This window comes from Numenius arquata, chromosome W, assembly GCF_964106895.1.
Source record: "Numenius arquata chromosome W, bNumArq3.hap1.1, whole genome shotgun sequence".
Taxonomy (NCBI): Eukaryota; Metazoa; Chordata; class Aves; order Charadriiformes; family Scolopacidae; genus Numenius; species Numenius arquata.
This window is the reverse complement of record NC_133615.1, coordinates 7,182,879-7,204,577: the sequence shown is the minus strand read 5'-3', so window position 1 is coordinate 7,204,577 and position 21,699 is coordinate 7,182,879. Positions and strand designations below refer to the sequence as shown.

At 42.4% G+C, this 21,699-nt stretch overlaps 1 protein-coding gene across 1 annotated transcript in view; it reads left to right on the top strand.

The window, feature by feature from the left end:
• The first annotated feature begins 307 nt into the window (after window positions 1-307).
• Window positions 308-21,699, top strand: part of LOC141476557 (growth hormone receptor-like) — a 103,573-nt gene continuing 82,181 nt past the window's right edge. Inside the window, exon 1 of the mRNA XM_074165247.1 lies at window positions 308-377. Coding sequence (XP_074021348.1) covers window positions 308-377 — 70 coding nt within the window. The remainder of the gene's footprint in view (window positions 378-21,699) is intronic.

Sequence of the window (21,699 nt, the reverse complement as noted above, 5' to 3'; positions counted from 1 at the left end):
GTTACTCCCTAGAAGCTGGCTAGAGATTGACAATACTTGTGTGTGTCCCCCCCCACATACATATTAAATGAACTAGAACGTGTTCTATAAGCTTGTTCTCTTATAAAGATAGTATTTACTATCTGTCCTAGACTGCAAGATGATGTATGACTTTATGAGGCAATAAACCATAAACTAAATACACTTCTGGTTTAAATCCAGTCAGAAATTCAATAAAACTAGCTAATAATTTATATGTAATATTAGTTAGCAATATCAGTTTATAAACAAACTCCCTTATGTCTTTTATTATTACAGACTTAGAGGTATGGATCTTTGGCATCTGCTGTTTACTTTGGCACTGGTCTGTGCAAATGACTCACATTCTGAAAGTGATGGTAAGTTTTATGATACCTTTCTATGCTTTTTTTGTGTGTGTGTATATCTTTATATAAAGAGTATTTTTATATTATATGTGTCAGGACTATGCATGTTCCTCAATTGCAGTAACCTGGGTACATCATGTGAAATGTGAAAAATATGTCAGTTAGTCTTTTTGTAAAGATAGTGGATGAGTTTGAGACATGTTGCATAATGAAGGTGAATTTCATAGACAGCATTAGGTGTGTGATGTGTAACCAGGCTGGATCAGTGTTGGTGTTAGATATCTGGATTTTCCTTGCTCAGGTACTGAAGTTATGAAAGAATTGTATGGGGTTAATTTTTTATCAAAACTTTTTTTCTCCCCCTTAACAAGTCTTTTTAGTATACTCATATGTTAAATGTAGAGCTATTTGGAAGTATGGAGGAAGCATTTTAAGACTGTATGTGTTGGGTCTGAGGGCAATATGAACAAGTGTCATAAAAATACACTTAGAAATTCCTGAGTAGAGGTTATAAAAGGGATTTGAAAAGAACATGTAGCCTCGACCAGCCAGCTGGCTGTGGGTAGCCAGCAGAAACCTTTTTAACTAGGAGAAGCTCTGAATGCACATCCTATGGTGTTCATGATTCAGCAGATCTGCCCAGGGTTCACATCCACTGAATGTACCTCTGGCTTTCTACAGTACTTCTCCTTCCCACCCTTATTCACCTCAATTCTTCCATCTTCTGAATTAAATGCAGGGCTGGAAAGTACTCGCTCCAGCTGAGCTTTCTCTGATGTTTTTTCTTGTTGCAACCAGCACTTAGAACCATTTCAGTATCACACAGAGGCCTGCTTTGACTCTGGCTGATCCTTTGGAACTGGTCTCTTACTTATTTCGAACAAAAAAATTCCCATTAACTTCAGTGGGAGTTTTATGTTGTGTCAGACTGATCTGCTCACGCTGATTATGATCTGCTCCTGTAAACAAATGCACATTAACCTAGTCTCCTCTGTCTTGTTCTGGCCTTTGGAGAGAGCAATAATAGTTTTCCATAATTACTAATTTTATACAAACATGTCGCCACTTCTCCCAGAGCTACGGAGCAGCTGCAGAAGGGTGGCTCCATAAGCAGGTGCCCCTCCTGAGCTCCTAGCCAAAATCAGTGTTAGCAGAGAGACTTTCTGAGGGCAGTCTGATGAATAATTTTGGAAAAGTGGGGTGAAAACAGCTTCCACAACAAACTGTAAATAAACTGTTAAAATTTTCAATGAAAATTTCTCACATCTCTCAATTTTTTTTTTCCTTTAGCTCCATACTTAGGTGTTACTGAATGCAAATTAAATACCTATAGAGTTGTAAGCCATGTTTCATTAGCCTTTCTAGGGTTAGTTCTAGAATATGGTACTAAACTAAACAGCTATGGCATAGTTGCCTGTAGTCATAACTGTCCTACAGTTTAAAGGTATAATCATCCTCCTTCGCCCTGATACAGCTCTGCATTTTCTTGGAGTTGCATACTTAAAATTTCTAGATATCCATATTTGCAGAAGCGCTGGAGAGATTATAAATGGTATTACTTTGTTGTTAATGTAGACATTAAGCTGAAATAAGATATAATTGGAACTCAAATGATCAGTTTTCAGAGAATTCTTCCATAAAGTTCATTTTATTTATTAAACAAGGGGTTTGGATAGGGAAAACACAGGTTTTTGTTTATTTACTTCTATGTATGTGGCTCAGTCTCTTATCCTCTGTGTTATCAGACACCAGCTCATCTAAGATTCTCTTCTCCCCTGCTAGTTAAGGCATTTTCTTTAACATTTACCAAATTTGGTTTGAGTTCCTAATGTAGCTGACTGTTGAAGGCAATGACTGTATCAACTTTTCACTTTTGTTCCCTACTTTCATTTCCTGCTTGCAGCAATACTTTCATTCTGCTGCCTACATGTCCCATGGGAAATGAGTGTGCCTATTTAAGAAGCATGTAAGGAAGTGTGGGGCAGTGAAGCATTTATTTTCATATTAAAATTGGGCTGAAACAATGTGGGGCCTTTATTTAATGTATTTTGAATCCTTCTCTGTCTTCTGATTTGGTTAAAAGAAGATGAATTTTCTGATAGGCATTTGCAGAATAAAGCTATATACTATTTTTCTCTTTTGTGTACCAATCTCTTTAGTTAGACATATGAACTGAAATAAAATTTGCAAATTCCTCCTTGATTCTGCTGAAATGTGGAAAGTCAGTATTTCACAGTGAAATATGATATATGTACCAGCTTCTATTCATTGTCTCTTACAGAATGGTCAGTAGAACAAAAACGAACGTGTCCTGACTTGATCCTTACCCCCCAGTGTCTGTATTTTACAGTACATTCATTCAATGGACAAAAATAATCCCTGTCCAGATGCAGTCTACTGGACCAATTGATTTCTCTCTTGAGGTTTAAGAGCACATGAGGATTTTTTGATCCTTGGCGGATGAGGTGTGGTCCAGATGTCCTAAGTTCAGTAAAAATCTGTTATAAATAAAACTTAACCACAATATCACCTTTTGTCTATACTGTTGACTTTTTCTATACTGATGAAATAGTAACTTCCATGAGCTTACCTTCAGAATCAAAACATGAAGAACGTTTAATTGTGTTCCTGTGCTTAAGTCCAAGACACAATACTAAATATGTATGTCCTGATTCACTGCATTATTACAGAATTGTGTGTGTGAAGGGAACAGAGCTTTGTTGTCGCAAAAATAAATTTCTGACCACTAAACTGTGAAATGGAAAAACAGAAGGATTAATCATGCAAGGGATGTATATCACAACCTTGGAAGGGAGGAAAGAAACAAAAGAATTACTCAATTAGCGGACGTGGGCCCCAGCCTTGAAAGAACACTCAGTAGGCAAACAGGAACATCCTGATCGATTACAGGAAGATAGCAAGAAGCTTGAAGGCCCCTGTTAGCAAAACAATCGGTGGGAACCGATTCAGTGAATGTGAGACTTCCTGACTTCCCCCCCTGAAGACCCCCAAGGAAAACCACCAGGAGAAGATACGCACATGCCTGGAGGAGTAGACTTATTATAATGAGGCCCCGGAAATAATTAACATAGTCACACCTATTCTTAGAACTAATTGTATTAGTCCATCCCATAGTTTGCATATGTATGATTTACATTATAAATAACTACGGGTTCAGCATAAGGGTGTGCAAGTTAGGAGGAGAAATCCCCCTTGCACCCGGTGCCGCAATAAACATACCTGCTTTATAACTCTATTCGAGTTGTAAGGTTAGTTTCCACGCGTCAACTGCTTCTAATGCTGTAACACATTTATTTTGAGTAGGGGAAATGCTCAACTGAGAAAGTCAAACAAGGAAGTATAAGTCAAACAGGAATATTTGAGATAATAGCATGGAAGAACATCCATTTGTAATTCTTGCATGATTTAGGCCAGAGTATTAGATGAGATCTGTTTATTAGCTGGTTTTTTTTCCCTTTTTTTCCCCATGTGAATGTGTTTGTATCTGCAAAAGATCTCATGAGCATCCAGCCCCTCTCCCAAGTCATTACCAGGTGATGAATCCTGACAATCTTACAGAGTTCTGCCCAGCACAGTCTTGCTCTGATATTCCTCTGAAGCAGGTTTAGAGATACATTCATATTTAATGATGACACAATAAAAATATTTTTGAGTGAACTGGTTTTGTACAATGATGATTTTAGGAGCTAGGCACCTGTATTTATTGTTCTTTTTACTTAATCTGATTTTAGAAATGCATTTAATTTTTTGCATCACAACTTTTTTTAATTATTGTATGAAGCTGTTATGCTCAAATGCTCTATTTTCCTCATTTTTATATAAGAAATTAGATTAATTGTTTTCCCTGCTGAGACGTATCAAATCTAATTTTTACTTCCAGCAAAATGTCCTTTTGTTATGCTGTTGTCTCCTCACTTATTTACTTGGATGCTTTGCATACATTCCACATCCAAATTAAACCATCTAAGTTTAGGTGTGCACTGGGTGTCAAAGCTCCCAATTATAGAGCTAGGGATTGTATCCGTAACCCATGTATAGGGCTTTAGTATCACTAAAGACACCCCTGGGCACCTGAGACATCTGCATGGGACTCACAGAGATGACACAGGACCTGCAGGACATCTGCATCCTTCTGGAATGGCCAGAAGCTTAAAGAGATTTATAAAAAGCTTAAGGTCATGCATCTCATATGTCCCTGAACATCTGTTTTCAGGCAAACTAAATCAATTCCATCAGCTGTTCTTTGTTCCAGGGACTGTATTGACTAGCTCTTCATTGACTTCATGGGAGCTTCGACACTTAAGGATGAAACTCATTCATGTATGAATCATATGGATATCCTCTAGGTATCCAAAAAATCTGCATGAGACTTGTAGATAGGGCATATGAACTATAGGAGATCCGTGCCTTTTGAAGCAGAGGCTGGAAGGCAGGCAGAATACCCTAGGCAGTCTGAGATAGCTATAGATGTTTAGGCAACTGGATTTTACCCTACCTTGCATAAAGAGCTAAATATAGGTGTCTTAATTTTGAACTGAGTCTCACTCTTATAGCTGCCTTGTTTGTGTATGCACGCATGCTTTCTACTGGGTAGTGTCATAGCTGCTCAGTCACACACTGTAGGTCTTCTATTGCCAGCCAAGGTGAGTGATCTTCTTACTGGACTGACAGGATAACAGTTGGGTTCTTGCTGTTACCATGAAATTAAGTAGCAAATGGATGTTGTCTAAAGGCATGGATTTGACTTTTGTGACACACACAGAGGAATTCTTAGTCTAAGCTGTAAGGTGCCTTTGAATTGCAGCATATTCTCTGCTGAGAAAGGGAAATTTGTCCATCTGTTCATGGAGTTAGGAGGTACCACAGACTTCATTGCATGGCTTGAAATATTCAGAAAAAAAGATCAATAGCTGTGTGGGGTTTTGGCTGAAAACATGTTTTGTGATTTAGGCAAACTCAAATTTTATAGATCTCAGTCAGTGCAGTGACAAGCTGTTTCTCATACATGAAGGGTATTTATTTTTAATTACTTTTTTTGATGATCAGGAAGATTAGACATATTTGCCTATATAATGATCCTAATCTTGTTAGGAAGTGACAAAAAATAATGAGAAAGGGCAGGATCTTTCCTTAGCTTAAGCTGCAAACTCTCTTGCCTCCTCTTGGTAAATGATAGTACCATAATATAGTTGGTAGTCATTTGTTCATTGTGGTCATTTTCCCTTTTTAATTCTTCTAACCGGTGTATCTTTGCTAAGGCCTTTCTTTGTGTTACCTACTTTCTCAATTATATGCAGCTATAGAAGTATGGAACACAAGCCAAAGCAAAGTTGGCAGTAAAACCTGAAAAGTTCAAAATTGTGATCAGCTTAGTGCATCCTATTTTACATGGACAGGGGCAGAATTGTCAAGAATGTGGATTTAAAACTTTTACTTGCAGACAAAGCCTTTAGAATAGTTGCCTTATTTCCAGAAGTTTAAGTATCTCTGAGCAAGAAAAATGTTCAATTATGTAGTAGAAATTGCTATAGAGCCATTCCAGGAGCCAGGATCGGAAAGCTTGGCACAGGGAAGTGTAAGTTATACCACTCTGATCTGGCTAAACCATTTCTGCTGGAGGGAAGATTCAGTTTGGCAGGGAGCAAAGTAATATTTCCATCACTTTCCATTGCAACTAGGCATGGCTTTGATGGCTAGTAGAAAAATTTGAGGGAAGGCCTTGAGTCTGTGCACTTTTGAGTTACTTTTACCACTCTTGATTCTTAGCCAGTAGTATATATTTCAGATGAGCCATTTATCTGGGCCAATGTGACAGTATCTATTCTCTCCCACTGAGAAGAAAGGATTTCACCTTGTCTTTCTTCTGTGTTGGGAGCATATATGATATTTTAACAGGAAGGGATTTAGGATTTCTAAGAGTGGAAGATATGCTGGAAATGAATTGTAGACAGGCCTATATTTTGTAAGAAAACACAGAAAATAAAAACATAGTGCTGAAATTTTCAGGTATAGTAGCCTTAAATTATGCCCCTAAAAATCTCTATTTAGGCTTGTAACTGAGTAGATCCAATGGTTCAAATGCTAACCTGGATTGCAAGACACTTGTCTCCTTTGTCCTTTCCTCCAAACCACATCTGTGACTCCAGTATGTACTGAAGAGTTTCAAGCCTTTGGATATCTTCACTCGCAAGCCTGCCAAAAACACTTCATGAACAATCGGCTTCAGTCAGATGCCCGGCAGAATAATGTACTGTCACGGATACTGACTTAGGATCTTGCCCACTACGCCAATTTGTCACGGATGAGTGGAATGCACCTCATTCAAAAGAGAGAAGCAGCAATATGTTTTATAGAGGTAAAATAATAATAATTTGACAGAGTTCAATAAATTCAATGGAATTTAACAAAGTTTGACAGTGGTTTACTAAGGTTCAATAAGTTTGATAGCAAGGTTCACCTTATTAATTACTGTAGGGAAGAAACATACAAAGGAAAGTTGAGTTAGCAAAGCTTCTTGCAAAGTTTAACAAGCTATTAGTCACTTACTGAGGATCTGTTGCGGCAAGGAATCTCTCAACGTTGGGAAATAAGGGATCTCTCAATGTCAAGGAGTAAGGGATCTCTGCACCTCGGGCAAGGAAAGATCTCTGAGCCTCAGGTAAGGAATTTCAAACCTTGAGAGGCATCCCTGCTCAAGGGGAGAGTCACCTGGTGGCAGTATAGCTGCAGTTCAGGGGGAGCTCAAATTGGGCTCATCCAGCAATCTGCTCAAAGGCGGCTCACTTAGGCTGTCATATTTATGGGATAAAGTAGTTGGCTTGTAGTCAAATCACATGCGATGGAAAGGCAGGCATGAGACTCCTTGTACCCACAACTTACTTTGTTTTTTGATAAATGAGTTTTTGGAAAAGCCACCTATTATTTATGCATTAATCGCTTGATCAGTGTTCCAAACTCTCCTGTATTGATGCTTACTGTGTCACTCTGATCCTTTGTGGGTTTTCAGAGAACAAGTTGAAACTAGAGGAGTTCTTGGCCCAGCTACAGCTCAGGCCTTTACCTCCTTAGGAGCCTGTACTAAACTTCTGCTAGTTTGGTTAAGGGATCAAGCGCATCTGTCACACGTATATGCCACAGTTTTCCTATCCAGTTATCTCTGTTATCTTTAACATTCCTGCTATTGTGTAGATTTTCTTCATTGCTCCTTAGTTGCTGTCATATTTTATTCTCTTTTAAACACAAACTCACCAATTTGCTGTCCTCTGATTGCTGGGTTTTGAGGTCATTTGCAAAAATTAGCCACACTTCTGTAGTTAGTCAGGAGTAGTCAGTCATTCTGCCTCTCAGCTGCAAGGCTTGTAATCCCAATGTACATCTTTGCTCTCCCAAGCAGACCCATAGACTGCAGCCAATCCGCCAACACACACACTGGTCCTCCTGTGAACCAGAATTGTTCCTTCTTTACCCGGGATGAGCTGTACCTAAAACTGCTGGCTTACAGGAGCCACTTGTGGCTTGCTTTTGGAGGAGCAGCAGTGAGGCTAGTTTGAAACATGAACTTTTGCTCACACATGCAATTAAGTCCATGTATTTAAGGAGGAAGATCAGATGATGGAGATGATGCAAAAACATGCACAGCAATTTGTTACCACAGCAATTTGTTACCACTATCTAAGAAGCTAACAAGTGAGAAAATTCCTAGTTACGGTTTTAACTTTAACTCCTGTTTTGATATTTTAAATGTAGTTGTATATTTCATGCGAATTATTTAAACAGTTTGTACTGCACTAGCCAAATGAACTCAGTTAATAAACTGACTGTGCCTCAGGGGGGAAGTAGCTCAAGCAAATAACCGCTAATCCATATTATAAAAGCATATAATGAATCATTCCATGCAGTGGAGCACGTGCAGAGCAAATTGCTTTCAGTACCACTCATCTGTAACAGGAAAAAGAAACTGTTGTTACTGCACATTCATAGCATACAATGAAATGACCATGGGAAGGGGTGACTTTTTCATGAATTTAAACAATGATACAGTTATCATTGTGCAGTAACTTGCACTGCCCAATTTAAAATAAAAGGGATTTTTAGAACCAAGAGATTCTTTGCAGTGTTGCACCTTTTCTTTCCATTCTGTGCTCTTCAAAAGTGACAGTCAGGATCAGATTGGAAACAGAATAAAAGTGTGACTGGGAATTGGAGAGCCATCACTGAACAGACCTGGTTCCTACTAGTATAAATGTGGGAGCATTGTTGGCACCTCAGCAATATTTCAGCACACCTGGGCGTTCTCTTCAGCTGTTCCAAGGGATCAGAAGTAAAAGAAAAACATTTTAGAGTAGGAGTTCACAAGGTGCTATCCTTGAATCATACAGAGTGACTCCAAAAGCTTTGTGCTGGTCACCACTCTCAGCAGAACCAGATGATTTTCAGGGTTGCAGCAGCACTTCCAGCACAGTTGGGTACTTCAGGAACTGGAGACACTATTTGGAGGCCTTGCACAATTCTTGGTCAAATGTGCTCTGGACAGTACCCCAGTTGATTGATTCCAACCTTGGCTGCTCCCCCAGTGTTCCCTGTTATGCTCTGTAGAAGAGTTACTGGTACTCAGGTATTTATCCATTTTCATGATGGAAAGGGGAACAGGAATAAGATAGTTCTGGGGAGTTTGATCTTTGTGTGGCCCTCCACAACAAGGCTCTGGAAAGGTTCTCCTTGGGGAATAAAAATACCCGGCCTAGGCTGTTTTCCTTCTCTGTTATTGGAAAAGTGCTAAAAATGAACTATGGAAGAAGAATAGCCTAGGGATGATGCTGTACAAGAGACACAGAGCTACGGACTACCAGTCAGGACACTTTAGCTTCTGAATTTGGAAGAAGTCCTGGTATTGAACAACACAGAGGTTTTTCTACTTTGCTTTCTCTTCCTGCCCATTGCACAAACATAATGTAAAATTAAGTATCAAGGAGCAATAGTTAGTTTTCTGCAGAACTTCTAGAAAACTGTGAAGACTTTTTTCCCTGAAGTACAAGATTTTTTAATTTTTTTTTTACAGCTAATTAAAATTCCATGCTAAGGGGCGTAGAATCGCCACAAAAATAGACTTTTGGTATATCATCTAAAGAGCCACGTGCAATTTCTGTTCAGTCCTGTGTTTCATTCCCATTAAGTTGGTCAAGGAGATTTACCTGGGAGTTTCAAAGAATGCAATAGGAAACTGTTAAATATTAAGTGTAACTGGGAATTTATCACTTATCAGCCTTGGCACCAAAGAAGTGGGATGTAGCAAATCTGACACCAATTTTAAAAAAGAACTTAAGGAAATTGCACACCAGAAAGTTTGTCTTCTGGGCAAAACAAGTTGGAAGAAACTTGAAAAAAGCATATATTGGTAAATACGTGGATAAATATGATCTATTTGAGAGTCTGTATAAGTCATGTTTCTTTCAAAAAGCACTTAGTGTCTGTCACTCATAAGTACTGACTCAAAAAAATATTTCAACACAGAAAATGGTTGTTCAGTCCCTACAATGTGGATCTTCAGAGAGCCTTTGATACAACTCCATAGCAAAGGTTCTTTAAAAAATGCCAGAGGATAAAATGGAAGCATTTCCATGAATTAAAAATTAACCAAAAGAGGAAACAAAGCAATAAATGATCAGCTCCCACAGCAGAAACATCTAAGGATATTTTCCTTCTACAGTCCATACAAGTAGAAATTAATTTGACAAGATCTCTTCTGCTTGGAAAGCTCCATGGCGGGATGGGACAGAAACCAGTGCAGTCCTGCATGGTGCTAAGGGACTGGAAGAGAAGGATATGAGTGGGCAAGAGCCCTCCAGGAGCTGCTGGAGTCCACGTGCGTGCCTGCAAATGCTCGGCACTGCACTGCTGGTGTGATGGAGTACAGTCTGGCTGGGGAAACACAAAAGATCCACCCAGACCAAGAAGTTTGTCTTTTTCAGGCTATCCCTAACTGACTTCCCTCGACCTACTAGCCACACTCTTCCCTATGCAGCCCAGGATTCCGTTGGCCTTCCTGGCCACAAGAGCACATTGCTTGCTCATTGTCATTTTGCTGTCTACCAGGACTCCCAGATCTTTCTCTTCGGAGCTTGGCTCCAGCAGGTCCACGCCTAACCTGTATTGGTGCCTGACATTCTTCTTGCCCAGGTGTAGCACCTTACACTTTTCCCTGTTGAACCTCATGAGGTTCTTCCTTGCACAGCTCTCCAGCCTGTCCAGGTCTCTCTGGATGGCAGCACGGCCCTCCAGGGTGTCAGCCACCCCACCCAACTTGGTATCATCAGCAAACTTGCTGAGGATACACTCTGTCCCCTCGTCCAGGTCGCTGATGAATATGTTGAACAGGACTGGACCAAGTATTGACCCCTGGGGGACACCACTGGTTACAGGCCTCCAGCTTGAGCCTGTTCCATTAACCATTACCCTTTGGGTCCTGTCACACAGCCAGTTCTCAATCCACCTCACTGTCCCCTCATCCAGCCCACACTTCCTTAGTTTTCCAATGAGGATGTTATGGGAGACTGTGTCAAAAGCCTTGCTGAAGTCAAGGTAGATGACATCTGCTGCCCTCCCCTCATCCAGCCAACCAGTTATGGCATCATAGAAAGCTATCAGATTGGTCAAGCATGATTTACCCTTGGTAAACCCATGTTGCCCACTTCCAATAACCCCCTGCTCTTCAACTTGTTTGGAGATGACATCTAGAATGAGTCTCTCCATTACCTTCCCAGGGATGGAGGTGAGACTAACTGGTCTGTAGTTCCCAGGGTCCTCCTTCTTGCCCTTTTTGAAGACTGGTGTGATGTTGGCCTTCCTCCAGTCTTCTGGCACCTCTCCTGTTCTCCATGACTTTTCAAATATGATAGAGAGTGGCCCAGCGATAACTTCTGCCAGCTCTCTCAGCACTCGCGGGTGCATCCCATCAGGGCCCATGGACTTATGAATGTCCAGTTTGGCCAAGTGGTCCCGAACCTGGTCCTCCTCTACTGGAGGAAAAACTTCCTCTCTCCATACCCTCCCCCTGGCCTCCAAGGCCAGAGGTTCATGAGGGGCAGCCTTAGCAGTGAAGACTGAAGAAAAGAAGGCATTCAGCAACTCTGCCTTCTCCGTGTCTTCCACCACTAGGGTGCCCATCTCATTCCTCAGTGGGCCCACATTATCCCTAATCTTCCTTTTTCTGTTTACGTACTGGAAAAAACCCTTTTTGTTGTTCTTAACTGTAGTGGCCAAGATGAGTTCAGCTTGAGCCTTGGCCCTTCTAATTTTCCCCCTACATATCTTCACCGCTTCCTGGTATTTCTCCTTGCCTACCAGGCCCTTTTTCCAAAGATCATAAACCTTCTTTTTGTTCCTGAGCTCCAGCCAAAGCTCTCTATTTAGCCAGGCTGGTCTTCTTCCCTTCCTGCTTGATTTTTGGGACTTGGGTATGGCTCTTTCCTGCGCTTTTAAGAGTGCCTCCTTGAAGTGCGACCAGCCTTCCTGGGCACCTTTGCCCTTCAGGACTGTCTCCCAAGGGACACTTTCAACCATGCTCCTGAAGAGGCCAAAGTCTGCCCTTTGGAAGTCCAACGTGGCAGTTTTGCTGGCCCCTCGCCTTGCTTCAGCAAGAATTGAAAATTTTATCATTTCATGATCACTCTGTCCAAGATGACCTCCAACGTTTACATCCCCCACAAGACCTTCTGAGTTAACTATCAGCAGGTCCAGTAGGGCACTTTCCCTAGTTGGTTCCCTCACCAGCTGCATTAGGAAGTTGTCTTCCAGGCACTCCAAGAATCTCCAGGACTGTTGCCTCTCTGCTGTGTTATATTTCCAGCAGATATCTGGGAAGTTGAAGTCCCCCATGAGTACAAGGGGGAGTGATCGTGAGGCCTCTGCCAGCTGCTTATAGAATATTTCATCAGTCTTTATATCCTGGTTTGGGGGTCTATAACAAACTCCCACCACAAGGTCTGCCTTATTGGTCTTCCCCTTGATTCTTATCCATAGGCACTCAACACTGTCTTCATGTGTATTGCCAAGTTCTAGGCATACAATATTACTCTTAACATAAAGGGCCACCCCACCACCTCTCTTTCCTTTCCTGTCCCTTCTGAAGAGTTGATAGCCATCAATCACAGCACTCCAGTTATGCGAGTCCTCCCACCACATTTCTGTGATGGCAACCAGATCATAGTTTTCTTGCTGTACGATGGCCTCCAGCTCCTCCTGTTTGTTGCCCATGCTGTGTGCATTCATGTAGATGCACTTCAGCTGGGCTAATCGTCCCACTATTTTTCTGGGAGGGCAGGCACTAATTCCCACCTGTCCATGTGCAGACATATCAGCAGTTACCATCTTATCACTACTCCTTATGTCTTCACAGCTGCACGTATCTTTCTCTCCCACATCGACTGCTGCAACAGGCTGCAAGGCCTTACTGGCACCTTTACCCACTAGTACACTACTCCTGGGCACCACTTTAGTAACCCTGGTTCCAACCCCGTCCCCCTTCAAATCTAGTTTAAAGCTCTCTCAATGAGCCCTGCTAATTCTTGTCCCAGTATCCTTTTTCCCCTTTGGGTTAGGCTTCCCCCACCTGCTGCCAGCATGCCTGGTGACCTGTAGATCAGCCCATGATCAAAGAATCCAAAGTTCTGCCATTTACACCAGTCTTTTAGCCACGAATTGATCTGTTGAATCTTGCTTTTTATCCCTTCATCTATCCCTGTGACTGGTGGGATAGAAGAGAACACCACTTGTGTTCCTGATCCTTTGACCAATCGTCCCAGTGCTCTGAAGTCCTTTTTCATTGCCTTTTGGCTTCTGGTAGTTACCTCATCGTTGCCTACTTGAAATATCAGTAGTAGGTAATAATCTGAGGGCTGAACCAGGGAGTGAATTTTCCTCTGTATATCCTTAATCCTGGCCCCAGGGAGGCAGGTGACTTCCCTGTGGGACGGGTCTGGTCTACAGATTGGGCCCTCTGTTCCACTCAGAAGGGAGTCACCTATTACAATCACCTTTCTTTTTTTCTTGGTTGGTGAGGTCCTGAGGCAAGGGGGTGGGTGACTATTCCTGGGTGCCTCACTGGGTAGATCGTCCTCTCCGTTCTCATTTACCTCATCCCCAAAATCCAGAACTCCGAACCTATTATACAAATGCAGCTGGGAAGGTGAGGGAGGCTGTTGGGGGTTCCGCCTGCCTCTCCGAGGAAGGACCAGCTTCCATTCCCCCCTTTCTATTAAGTCCCCTCTCTCTGCCTGGTGACAGGGTGGGAGGGGATCATCTACTTTTATTAGAGCCTCTCCTTGCTGCCTTTGCCTCAGGGTACGGCTCCACCAGTCTATTTCACTTTCGCATTCTCTAATGCTTCTTAACCTTTCCACCTCTTCTCTCAGTTCCACCACCTGCCTGAGCAGGTCGTTTATCTGCTCACATCGCACACAATGGGTGTCTCTGGGTCCCTGTGGTACCACAGCCAGGCTCAGGCATTCGGTGCAGCCAGGGCCCTGCACGGATGCATCTTTGCGTGGGAGCTCGGTCTGAGTTCCCACATTCTTCTTCACAGGGGCTTTGGGGCAATTCGTTGCCATTTCCTCTCTTGAGCCTAAACGGAGCATTCACCCTCAGCCTCGCGTTCCCCTGTGAGGTTCCTGCCTCCTTTCTTACTCTCTGCTCTCCTTTGGCTTCACCGTCTCCGGGAAGCCCCCTCTCCGCCCTAGTCTAGCTCTCCGCGTGCTCTGATTGCTGCTTCCCACAAGCTCTGTGCACGTGCGCCTGCGCGCTAATATACTCACCCTTGCGCTCGCGCGTGCCCGCCTCGCGCTCTGAACCTGCTGCAGCTGTAGCCGCTTTTAAATTTGCCACGGCTCGCACGGTCCGCCCCCTGCCCCATCAGCCACTCAGCTCCCTCCTCGTTTCAGGCCTCTCCACTCTCCCTCGGCTTCTCCGTCTCCGGGAAGTCCCCTCTCCGTCTCGATCTAAATCAAATTTAAAGCCGCAGCACTCACCGCTGCCGCTGTCGCTCTCCGCATGTACCCACAGTTGTTTGTTTTTTTTTTTTTATAGCCTTCGGCCGGGTTCCAATCTCTATTCAAAAAATCTCTTCTGCCGAGTGACTTTTTTTTTTTTTCTTTGTCGCGCGCCGCCTGCCAGACCAGTTGGCTGCCGCCACCTCGCCGACTGACCGTCTGCTCTGACTGCGTTTAAATCCCCGCGGCCGCGCCCCCTCCGCGCCTGATTGGCTGACGCGGACTTCCGGGTTCCGGCTGGGGCTCGGGCTGTGAGTGGGGGGTCCCTGAGCTCGGAAACCCCTCCGTACAGCGCGATCCAACCCTCCCCGCGTGCTCACCTCAGTCCTCGTCGCCGGTGCTGCCGGTGCTGCTGCCGCCGCCTCGCCGACCCTGTTCGGCAAGGAGTCTCTTAACTTCAAGGAGTAATCTTAAGAGATGTCCCTACTCAAGAAGAGATCCTGGCATGCAGCCCACTGCCATTCAGGAGAGTTCCAAAGGCTCTTGGGCTATTCACTATTTATGAGGGTAAGATGATTGACTTATAGTCATTTTTGCATATTGACCATAGTACTGGGTATTGTGGTGAGGTGGGCACATTGCTCAAGTTAGCCCTTGGCTATTGTGTTGTTATCTGCCTCCCTGAAACTACCTTTGAGCCCCTGATGCCATCATCATGACTAGATGCACCCATTATGACCACCAAGGGTGGTTATCGCTTGGGTAGGATTACAGGAGATAAAGGTCAGGTTGGCACCTGGGGAGGGGGAGCACACTGTCACACAGTTTGTGGAATCTCCATTGTTGGAGACATTCAAAACTTTACAAAGTTCTGAGCAATCTGATCTAACTTCAAAATCAGCTCTGCTTTCAGCAGGAGGTTGGACTAGACACCTGAAGAGTTTTCTTCCAATTTAAATTATTCTGTGACTGAATGATTCCATGGCTCAATAGGGACCATGCAGAACAGCTGCTTAACTGTTAACTAAGCACGCTGTGGTTCTTTAGTTTAATGATATGGGATTCAGAGATTCAACTTTGGATGAAAACAGTAATATTTGGAGATGTGGTGAGAACTTCTAAGGCTTTTCATAAGCAAGGCTTTCTCACAGAAAATCACTCCTCACACATTTAAAGACCCAAGATGACTTCTTGTCATTTTGGGTCTTTAAATGGAACAAAAAATTGGTAAAATGTAACAACATGGGAAAAAAAATATTCTTGTAGACTCTGCCCCTCTTGATGAGCCAGCATTATGCTGCTTTCATGGTTTACGGCATTTTTTAGAGCTTCCTTGAGTTTGATTTATTTCATATTGGTATTCTTACCTTTCCCCTTTTTATTTAATCTCTCCTGTATGCATTTTTAGTCTACTCTAACACTACTCTTCTGTCCAGTTCATTCTTGACTTGAACTGTAATACTAAAAATTGCTTTATTTACTCTCTATATTCATGTGCAGATAAGAGATTAAAATATTCAGGTGAATATGTAAATACATATAGTCAACACACACATATGCACACTTGCTGCTTCTGTTTCCATCTAGTGGCCAAATTATGTTTATTTTTTCATAATCTTCTTCCATACACTAGTTTTCTTTTTGTCTTATTCCAAAGAGTTTCACACAGTTCAAAACAGAGCTAGAAAAATGGATATCTGTAGAACAATGTACGAAATTCTGCTGATTCACTAAAGGTTTGTCACCATAATAACATTTGGAAACAGGCTTCTTGGACATCTAGCACATCTCTAAACCCACCAAGACTGTTTCCAGCAATAAATCTTACTGTCTCCCTGGAACCTCTTATGATTCCTCACAAAAGAAAACAAATCTGAAAAACATTATTTTAAATGCTTATGCAGTAAAAAATGGTGCTACTCATTAAAAAGGAAAGGCCATAATTATGAGAATTATGAAGTCCTGTTAACAAATGGAACAGCTTATCACATCCAGGATGAATGTCATAAATCAGCAATTAGTTATGAGAGGCAGAGATTTAGGGCTCACTATTCTGACACAGAAACAAAAATCTCAAATTTCCATGACAATATTGTATGTAGATTCCATTGTGTCTGCTCATAAGATCATGTCAAGGCATCATGAGCCTGATGGATTTAAGCCATGATTTGTTCTCAGAGTGGAATATGTCTACTTTTTAGATAATCATCTTAATAAAGATCCTTAATCATTCTCCAAAGCGTAAACAAGACTGTCCAACTTGTGACAGCAGATGGAAAGGTCAAATCACACATTCAGCACAGTGAGAAACTTACCATTTCCTAAATCTGAACAGAATTTGTTTGCGTGTTTCTTAAGGCAACCTAACTCAAAGCATTAATGCTGTCCTGGTTTGAAGTAAAACCGAACCAATTTTCTGTTCTGTAACTTTACATCCTAGCTAGGCCTCCTCTAACTCTCTGAAATTAACGGCATATTGTGGAGAAAACTGCTCGTTCTCAGAATGATAAGCCCAATGTTTGTGCTCCATGCCAAGGAATGGTATGCAGGGAGGCCCTTGCTTATACTTATTGCTATAACAACCAAGGTCAGCCAATTTCATTATTTGCCCCCTTAGAGGGTCGGAAACGGAAAAAACATAGAGGGGTCACATCGGTGGGGAGGAGTGGACAGGAGAGGTGACCCAAACCTGACCAACTGGGGTATTCCATCCCATCTGCCCCATGCTCAGTATAAAAGCCGAGGGATCAAAGGGTCATCCCCTTCCTGCGATGGCCGACGTCCAGAGAGGACCCTGTCTGTTCATCTGTCTTTGATCCCGATCCGTGTGTTCCTGACTCCAGAGCTGGAACCCAGTTCCCATCCGTCGCTGAGTCCAGTCTGGGACTTCCCCAGTGCCTGCCGGTGACGTGACTGTCATCCTGGGAGCTTGATATGGTTTTGTATACATTGTATCCATTTCATTATTTTCTTCTTTATTTTTATTTTAATATTAATTCTTCATTAAAGTAGTTTAGTTCATTCTAAACTTCTGAATCTCCTTATCTCTTTCTCCTCCTCTCTCCTCTTTTGGGGGGGGAGAAGGGGGGGGAAGGGCCATCTGTCGGTCCGGTTTTGGTAAATTAGGCTGAAACCACGACAAATGCATTTTATGTCTTGTAACCTAAATTTCAAAAGCATAGGAATGGGTTCCTACTTATGACTGTGGTATGTATAGAGCTCATATAGAGCTTTGGACATTCATCAGCTAACAATATTGCCTGCCTTGTTGTCTCATTGTTTTACACTAAAAATATGTAGTTGCTACAAATTCCTTTTTTCCACTAGAAAAGGCCTAAAATACTTTTTTCTGGAACCCACTTTGCATTCATATGCAGGGAAAAGCAGTATCAGCCTTCTTTATCTCTCCTTTTTCCAGAAAGTTTCATACTCAGTTCACCTTTTTTAATTGCTCTAGTCTTCCAGAATTTTCTTTGTTTGCATTTGCATGTTTTGCTCAGTGAGCACTCAGAGCCATGGATCTGGCAGAATTGGTGTCCTTCAGCACAGTTTACCATTTTCTAGCATTAGCTTCCCTGAACTACTTAACAATTCTGGCAATTCTCCCTCAAGCAGTAAAATAAATCCAGGAAGAGCTTTTAATTTTGAATGTTGTTGGGTGCAAAGGATTCTCAGCTCCTTATAGAATCAATTAAGGCTTAACAGCCATACTTAATCATTTGAAATTTAAATGTTCTGACAGAGATTAATAGATTAACTTTATAGGACTGTAAACTGCAGTACAGAACACTTCTGAAAATTTGCTCCTATAAGTATTTAAATACTAATGCAACTGAAAATCAGTAAACGCTGAATGTTGTTCATTCAGAACACAGATATGCTGTTCCTACCTTTGAATTTAATTTAATATATATCTGATGATGTAATTGTAATTAATCCTTAGTAAAAGATTATAGCAACCTGTGTGGACATATCTAAATACAGCTCCACTGTCGGAGTGGGAGACGGACCCGGAGTAACGATGAGTCTCAATATGAGTATGGTCGTTCTCTCTTTATTCAAGTTCACACAGAGTATATAAAGACAGACAAGCAGAGCACGCGCTAGCAACAATTATACGATTGGCTTACAGTCTCTGTTCACGCGCCTAGAGCGCTCACACAATTAGTGCAGACCTCTTGTCCACGCGCAGCAGATGTTTCTCTATCTCCCAGAGGCAGTACCGCTTATCACTTACTTATCATGTAGCTACTTCTTCATACTTCTGTTTCTCAAGGACAGTTCACAGCCTCCTCCGGGCTCTCATCCCTATCAAAGACTGGGTTGCTCATTGTAATCAAGTCATGCCCTTTTTCACTCAGCCATTCCTCCACAATTCCCCCTTTTTGTTTTTGAGCAATCCAGGCTTGGTTTACTACTTTTAACATAGCTCTCTTAATACAACTAAGCACTAAACATAAGCACAGACCTATAATCACAAGAGTTATTATAATGCGCAAGCCTTCAATAAGCAAGCCTACTAACCATTGTGGCATATTCCCAAACAAGTTAGTCAGCCACCCATCTAAAAACCCATGGTTTTGATGAATTTTGTTTGCATGCTCTTTTAACCACTGCAACTGTTTATGAATTGATTCGCTGTGATCGGACAAATTCATACAGCACATGCCTTCAAAATCCTCACAACCATGACCTTGAGCTAATAGCAAAAAGTCAATTGCAGCTCTATTCTGCAAAATTGCGTGGCGTAAGCTATTTTGATCTCCTAACAGAGTTTCTATTACCTCAGTGGTGACTTTAGCTTGTTTTTCAGCCCAACAAGCTAACCGTCCTGTCTCCTTCAAAGCTCTGCCTGCTGCTGCCCCAGGTACAAACATGGATAAAAACACTCTCTCAGTGGGATTGAGCAAGGTAACTTCATCATTGCAATTTGGTGGGAGACCCGTGACCGCCCGTTTCTTACGTGCGGCATTTTCTCCCTTGGTCACATTTTTCCACCAATTTTGATTTGGGGCTAACAACGTTAATTTGCCAAGATAACATGGACCACCTATCGCATTTTTCGGAATTCCCTGCCATGCCCTGTCACCACATATCAAAAACACGTTTGGCGGCAAGGCTTTTGGGGTGCCATTGTTCCAAATTTGCTGTTCCCCTTTTGTTCCAACCCCAAGGGCTCCCAATCCTTGTTTTGATGTGTCATTTGTGCCACAAAATGCACCTTTATGTCTATAGTCATAGTAGTTTGCTTTCGGAGTGACGTTTGTCCACCCCGTCCAATTAAATGATCGATAATAATTTACGCCAGTAAAGGCAGGTCCTCCAAAAAATATGCAGGTTTGAGTCCAGTTCTGGGAGACATTTCCAATTCTCATTGATCCTAACAGTTCTAATTCTTGAGGGTCCCAAGGCAGCGTAACATTCAGGCTATTAAGGAGCGTGGCACTACAATTACTAACACTCTGAGAATTAATACAGTTCTGCTTACTATACTTGCTAAAGTCTTCTACCTTAAAACCAGGCACTCCTATCAAACATGTCCGAAAAGGCTCTGTAGCAGAAGCAAGCGATAGACAAAAGGCTTGTTGTCCTGTCTTATTCGCCCAGGTGACCCACATGTTTTCCCTAGGTTCAATCTTGTGGAGGGTCATTACCGCCGGAATCAATATCCCCAGGGTCAGGATCTTGAACATCTTGGTTGTCAGGCGGATCATGTCGAGTCAGAGCAGGTTTTACAGCTCGACTAGGCACCCACACTGGACCGCAATCTGTGGAGACACACATATAACCTCGACCATTAAATATAACAGGAACAGGCCCCAACCAAATTCCAGAGACTGGATCTCTATACATCACTTTGAGTTGCGGGAGTATTGTTGTACTATTGAACTTAAGGTTTTGATGGTGAATCATCACTGGCGGTTCCTCTCGATCACCCATGAGACAGAGAAAGTTCAACGTAAAGAGCACACGATGTAGCCTTTGCTGAGCATCTGTCTCTACTCCCTTCTGTTTACCTAGATAGTCCTTCAACACTTGATGAGTGCGTTCCACTAATCCTTGTCCCGTAGGCGAATGTGGGATCCCTGTCGTGTGATCAACTCCCCATCTTAGCAAGAACTTTCTAACCTTTTGACTAACATAAGCAGGCCCATTATCAGTTTTAATGCATTCAGGCACTCCTAATACAGCAAAGCAAGCAAGCGTTTACATACATGATGTGCCTTTTCTCCGGGCAATGCGGTTGCCCAGATCATTTTTGAAAATGTATCAATGGTCACATGTACATACTTCAAGCGACCAAACTCTGGGATATGTGTGACATCCATCTGCCACAACTCTAACGCCTTTAATCCTTTTGGGTTCACTCCTAACCCTATTCCTGGGCCATGGCTCCCACATTTCGGGCAGGCTTGGATAATGCCTCGAGCCTCATTTTCTGTTAAATTAAATTGTCTTTTTAGCCCTTTTGCATTTTGGTGAAAATTCTCATGACTCTGCCTAGCTTGTTGAAATTTATCCATAGGGGGCACATGACACACTGGGCTAACCAGGCTGTCAGCAAGTTGATTGCCCTGGCCTAATCCAAGGTCTAGCTGATGACTACGAATATGGATAACACAACAGGCAGCTGTTCTTTGGTCAAGTATAGATCGCAACCGAATAAATAAACTCCCCAGCCTAGGATTAGCTGTCTCTCTAAGTAGAGCGTCTTCCAGGCGTGGCACTATTCCAGCCACATATAATGAATCTGTTACTACATTCAAGGGAGCGCTTAGCCAATTGTTCAAGGCCCATACTACTGCAGTTAGTTCCAATGTTTGAAGGGAATCTCGAGGTTGTCCCTCTATGATATGCTGACACCATTGACCCTTTTCCTGCCAAACACAGGCTGCACGCCGCAAGCGTTTGCCTGCATCTGTATACACAGTGATACCATCTGACAATGGGTCTTTCTGTACCTTGGGTCTTTCTAGCCACTGATTTCTTTTTAGAACTTGCCATAATTTCCCTTGTGGCTGTTGTGAATGCACTCTCCCACTGTAGCCTAACAAGGCTTCTTGCATGGCAGCGTCATTGCGCAGCCACCATTCTAAATCTACAGCGTTAACAGGTATGCTAATATCCTCTGGTTCTTTACCACTGATTTCTATGATTCGTGATCTTCCTTTTCGTATCAATTCACCTACTGCTTCAGTTCGCGTTTGAATGCTCGTTTTTGGTTGTACACTTAAGAACACCCATTCTAAGCCATTGAACACATTCTCTTTTGTTACCTTCCCTTCGCATTTGTCAGTGGCATCACCAAAGAAGGAGAAGAGAGTAGCAAG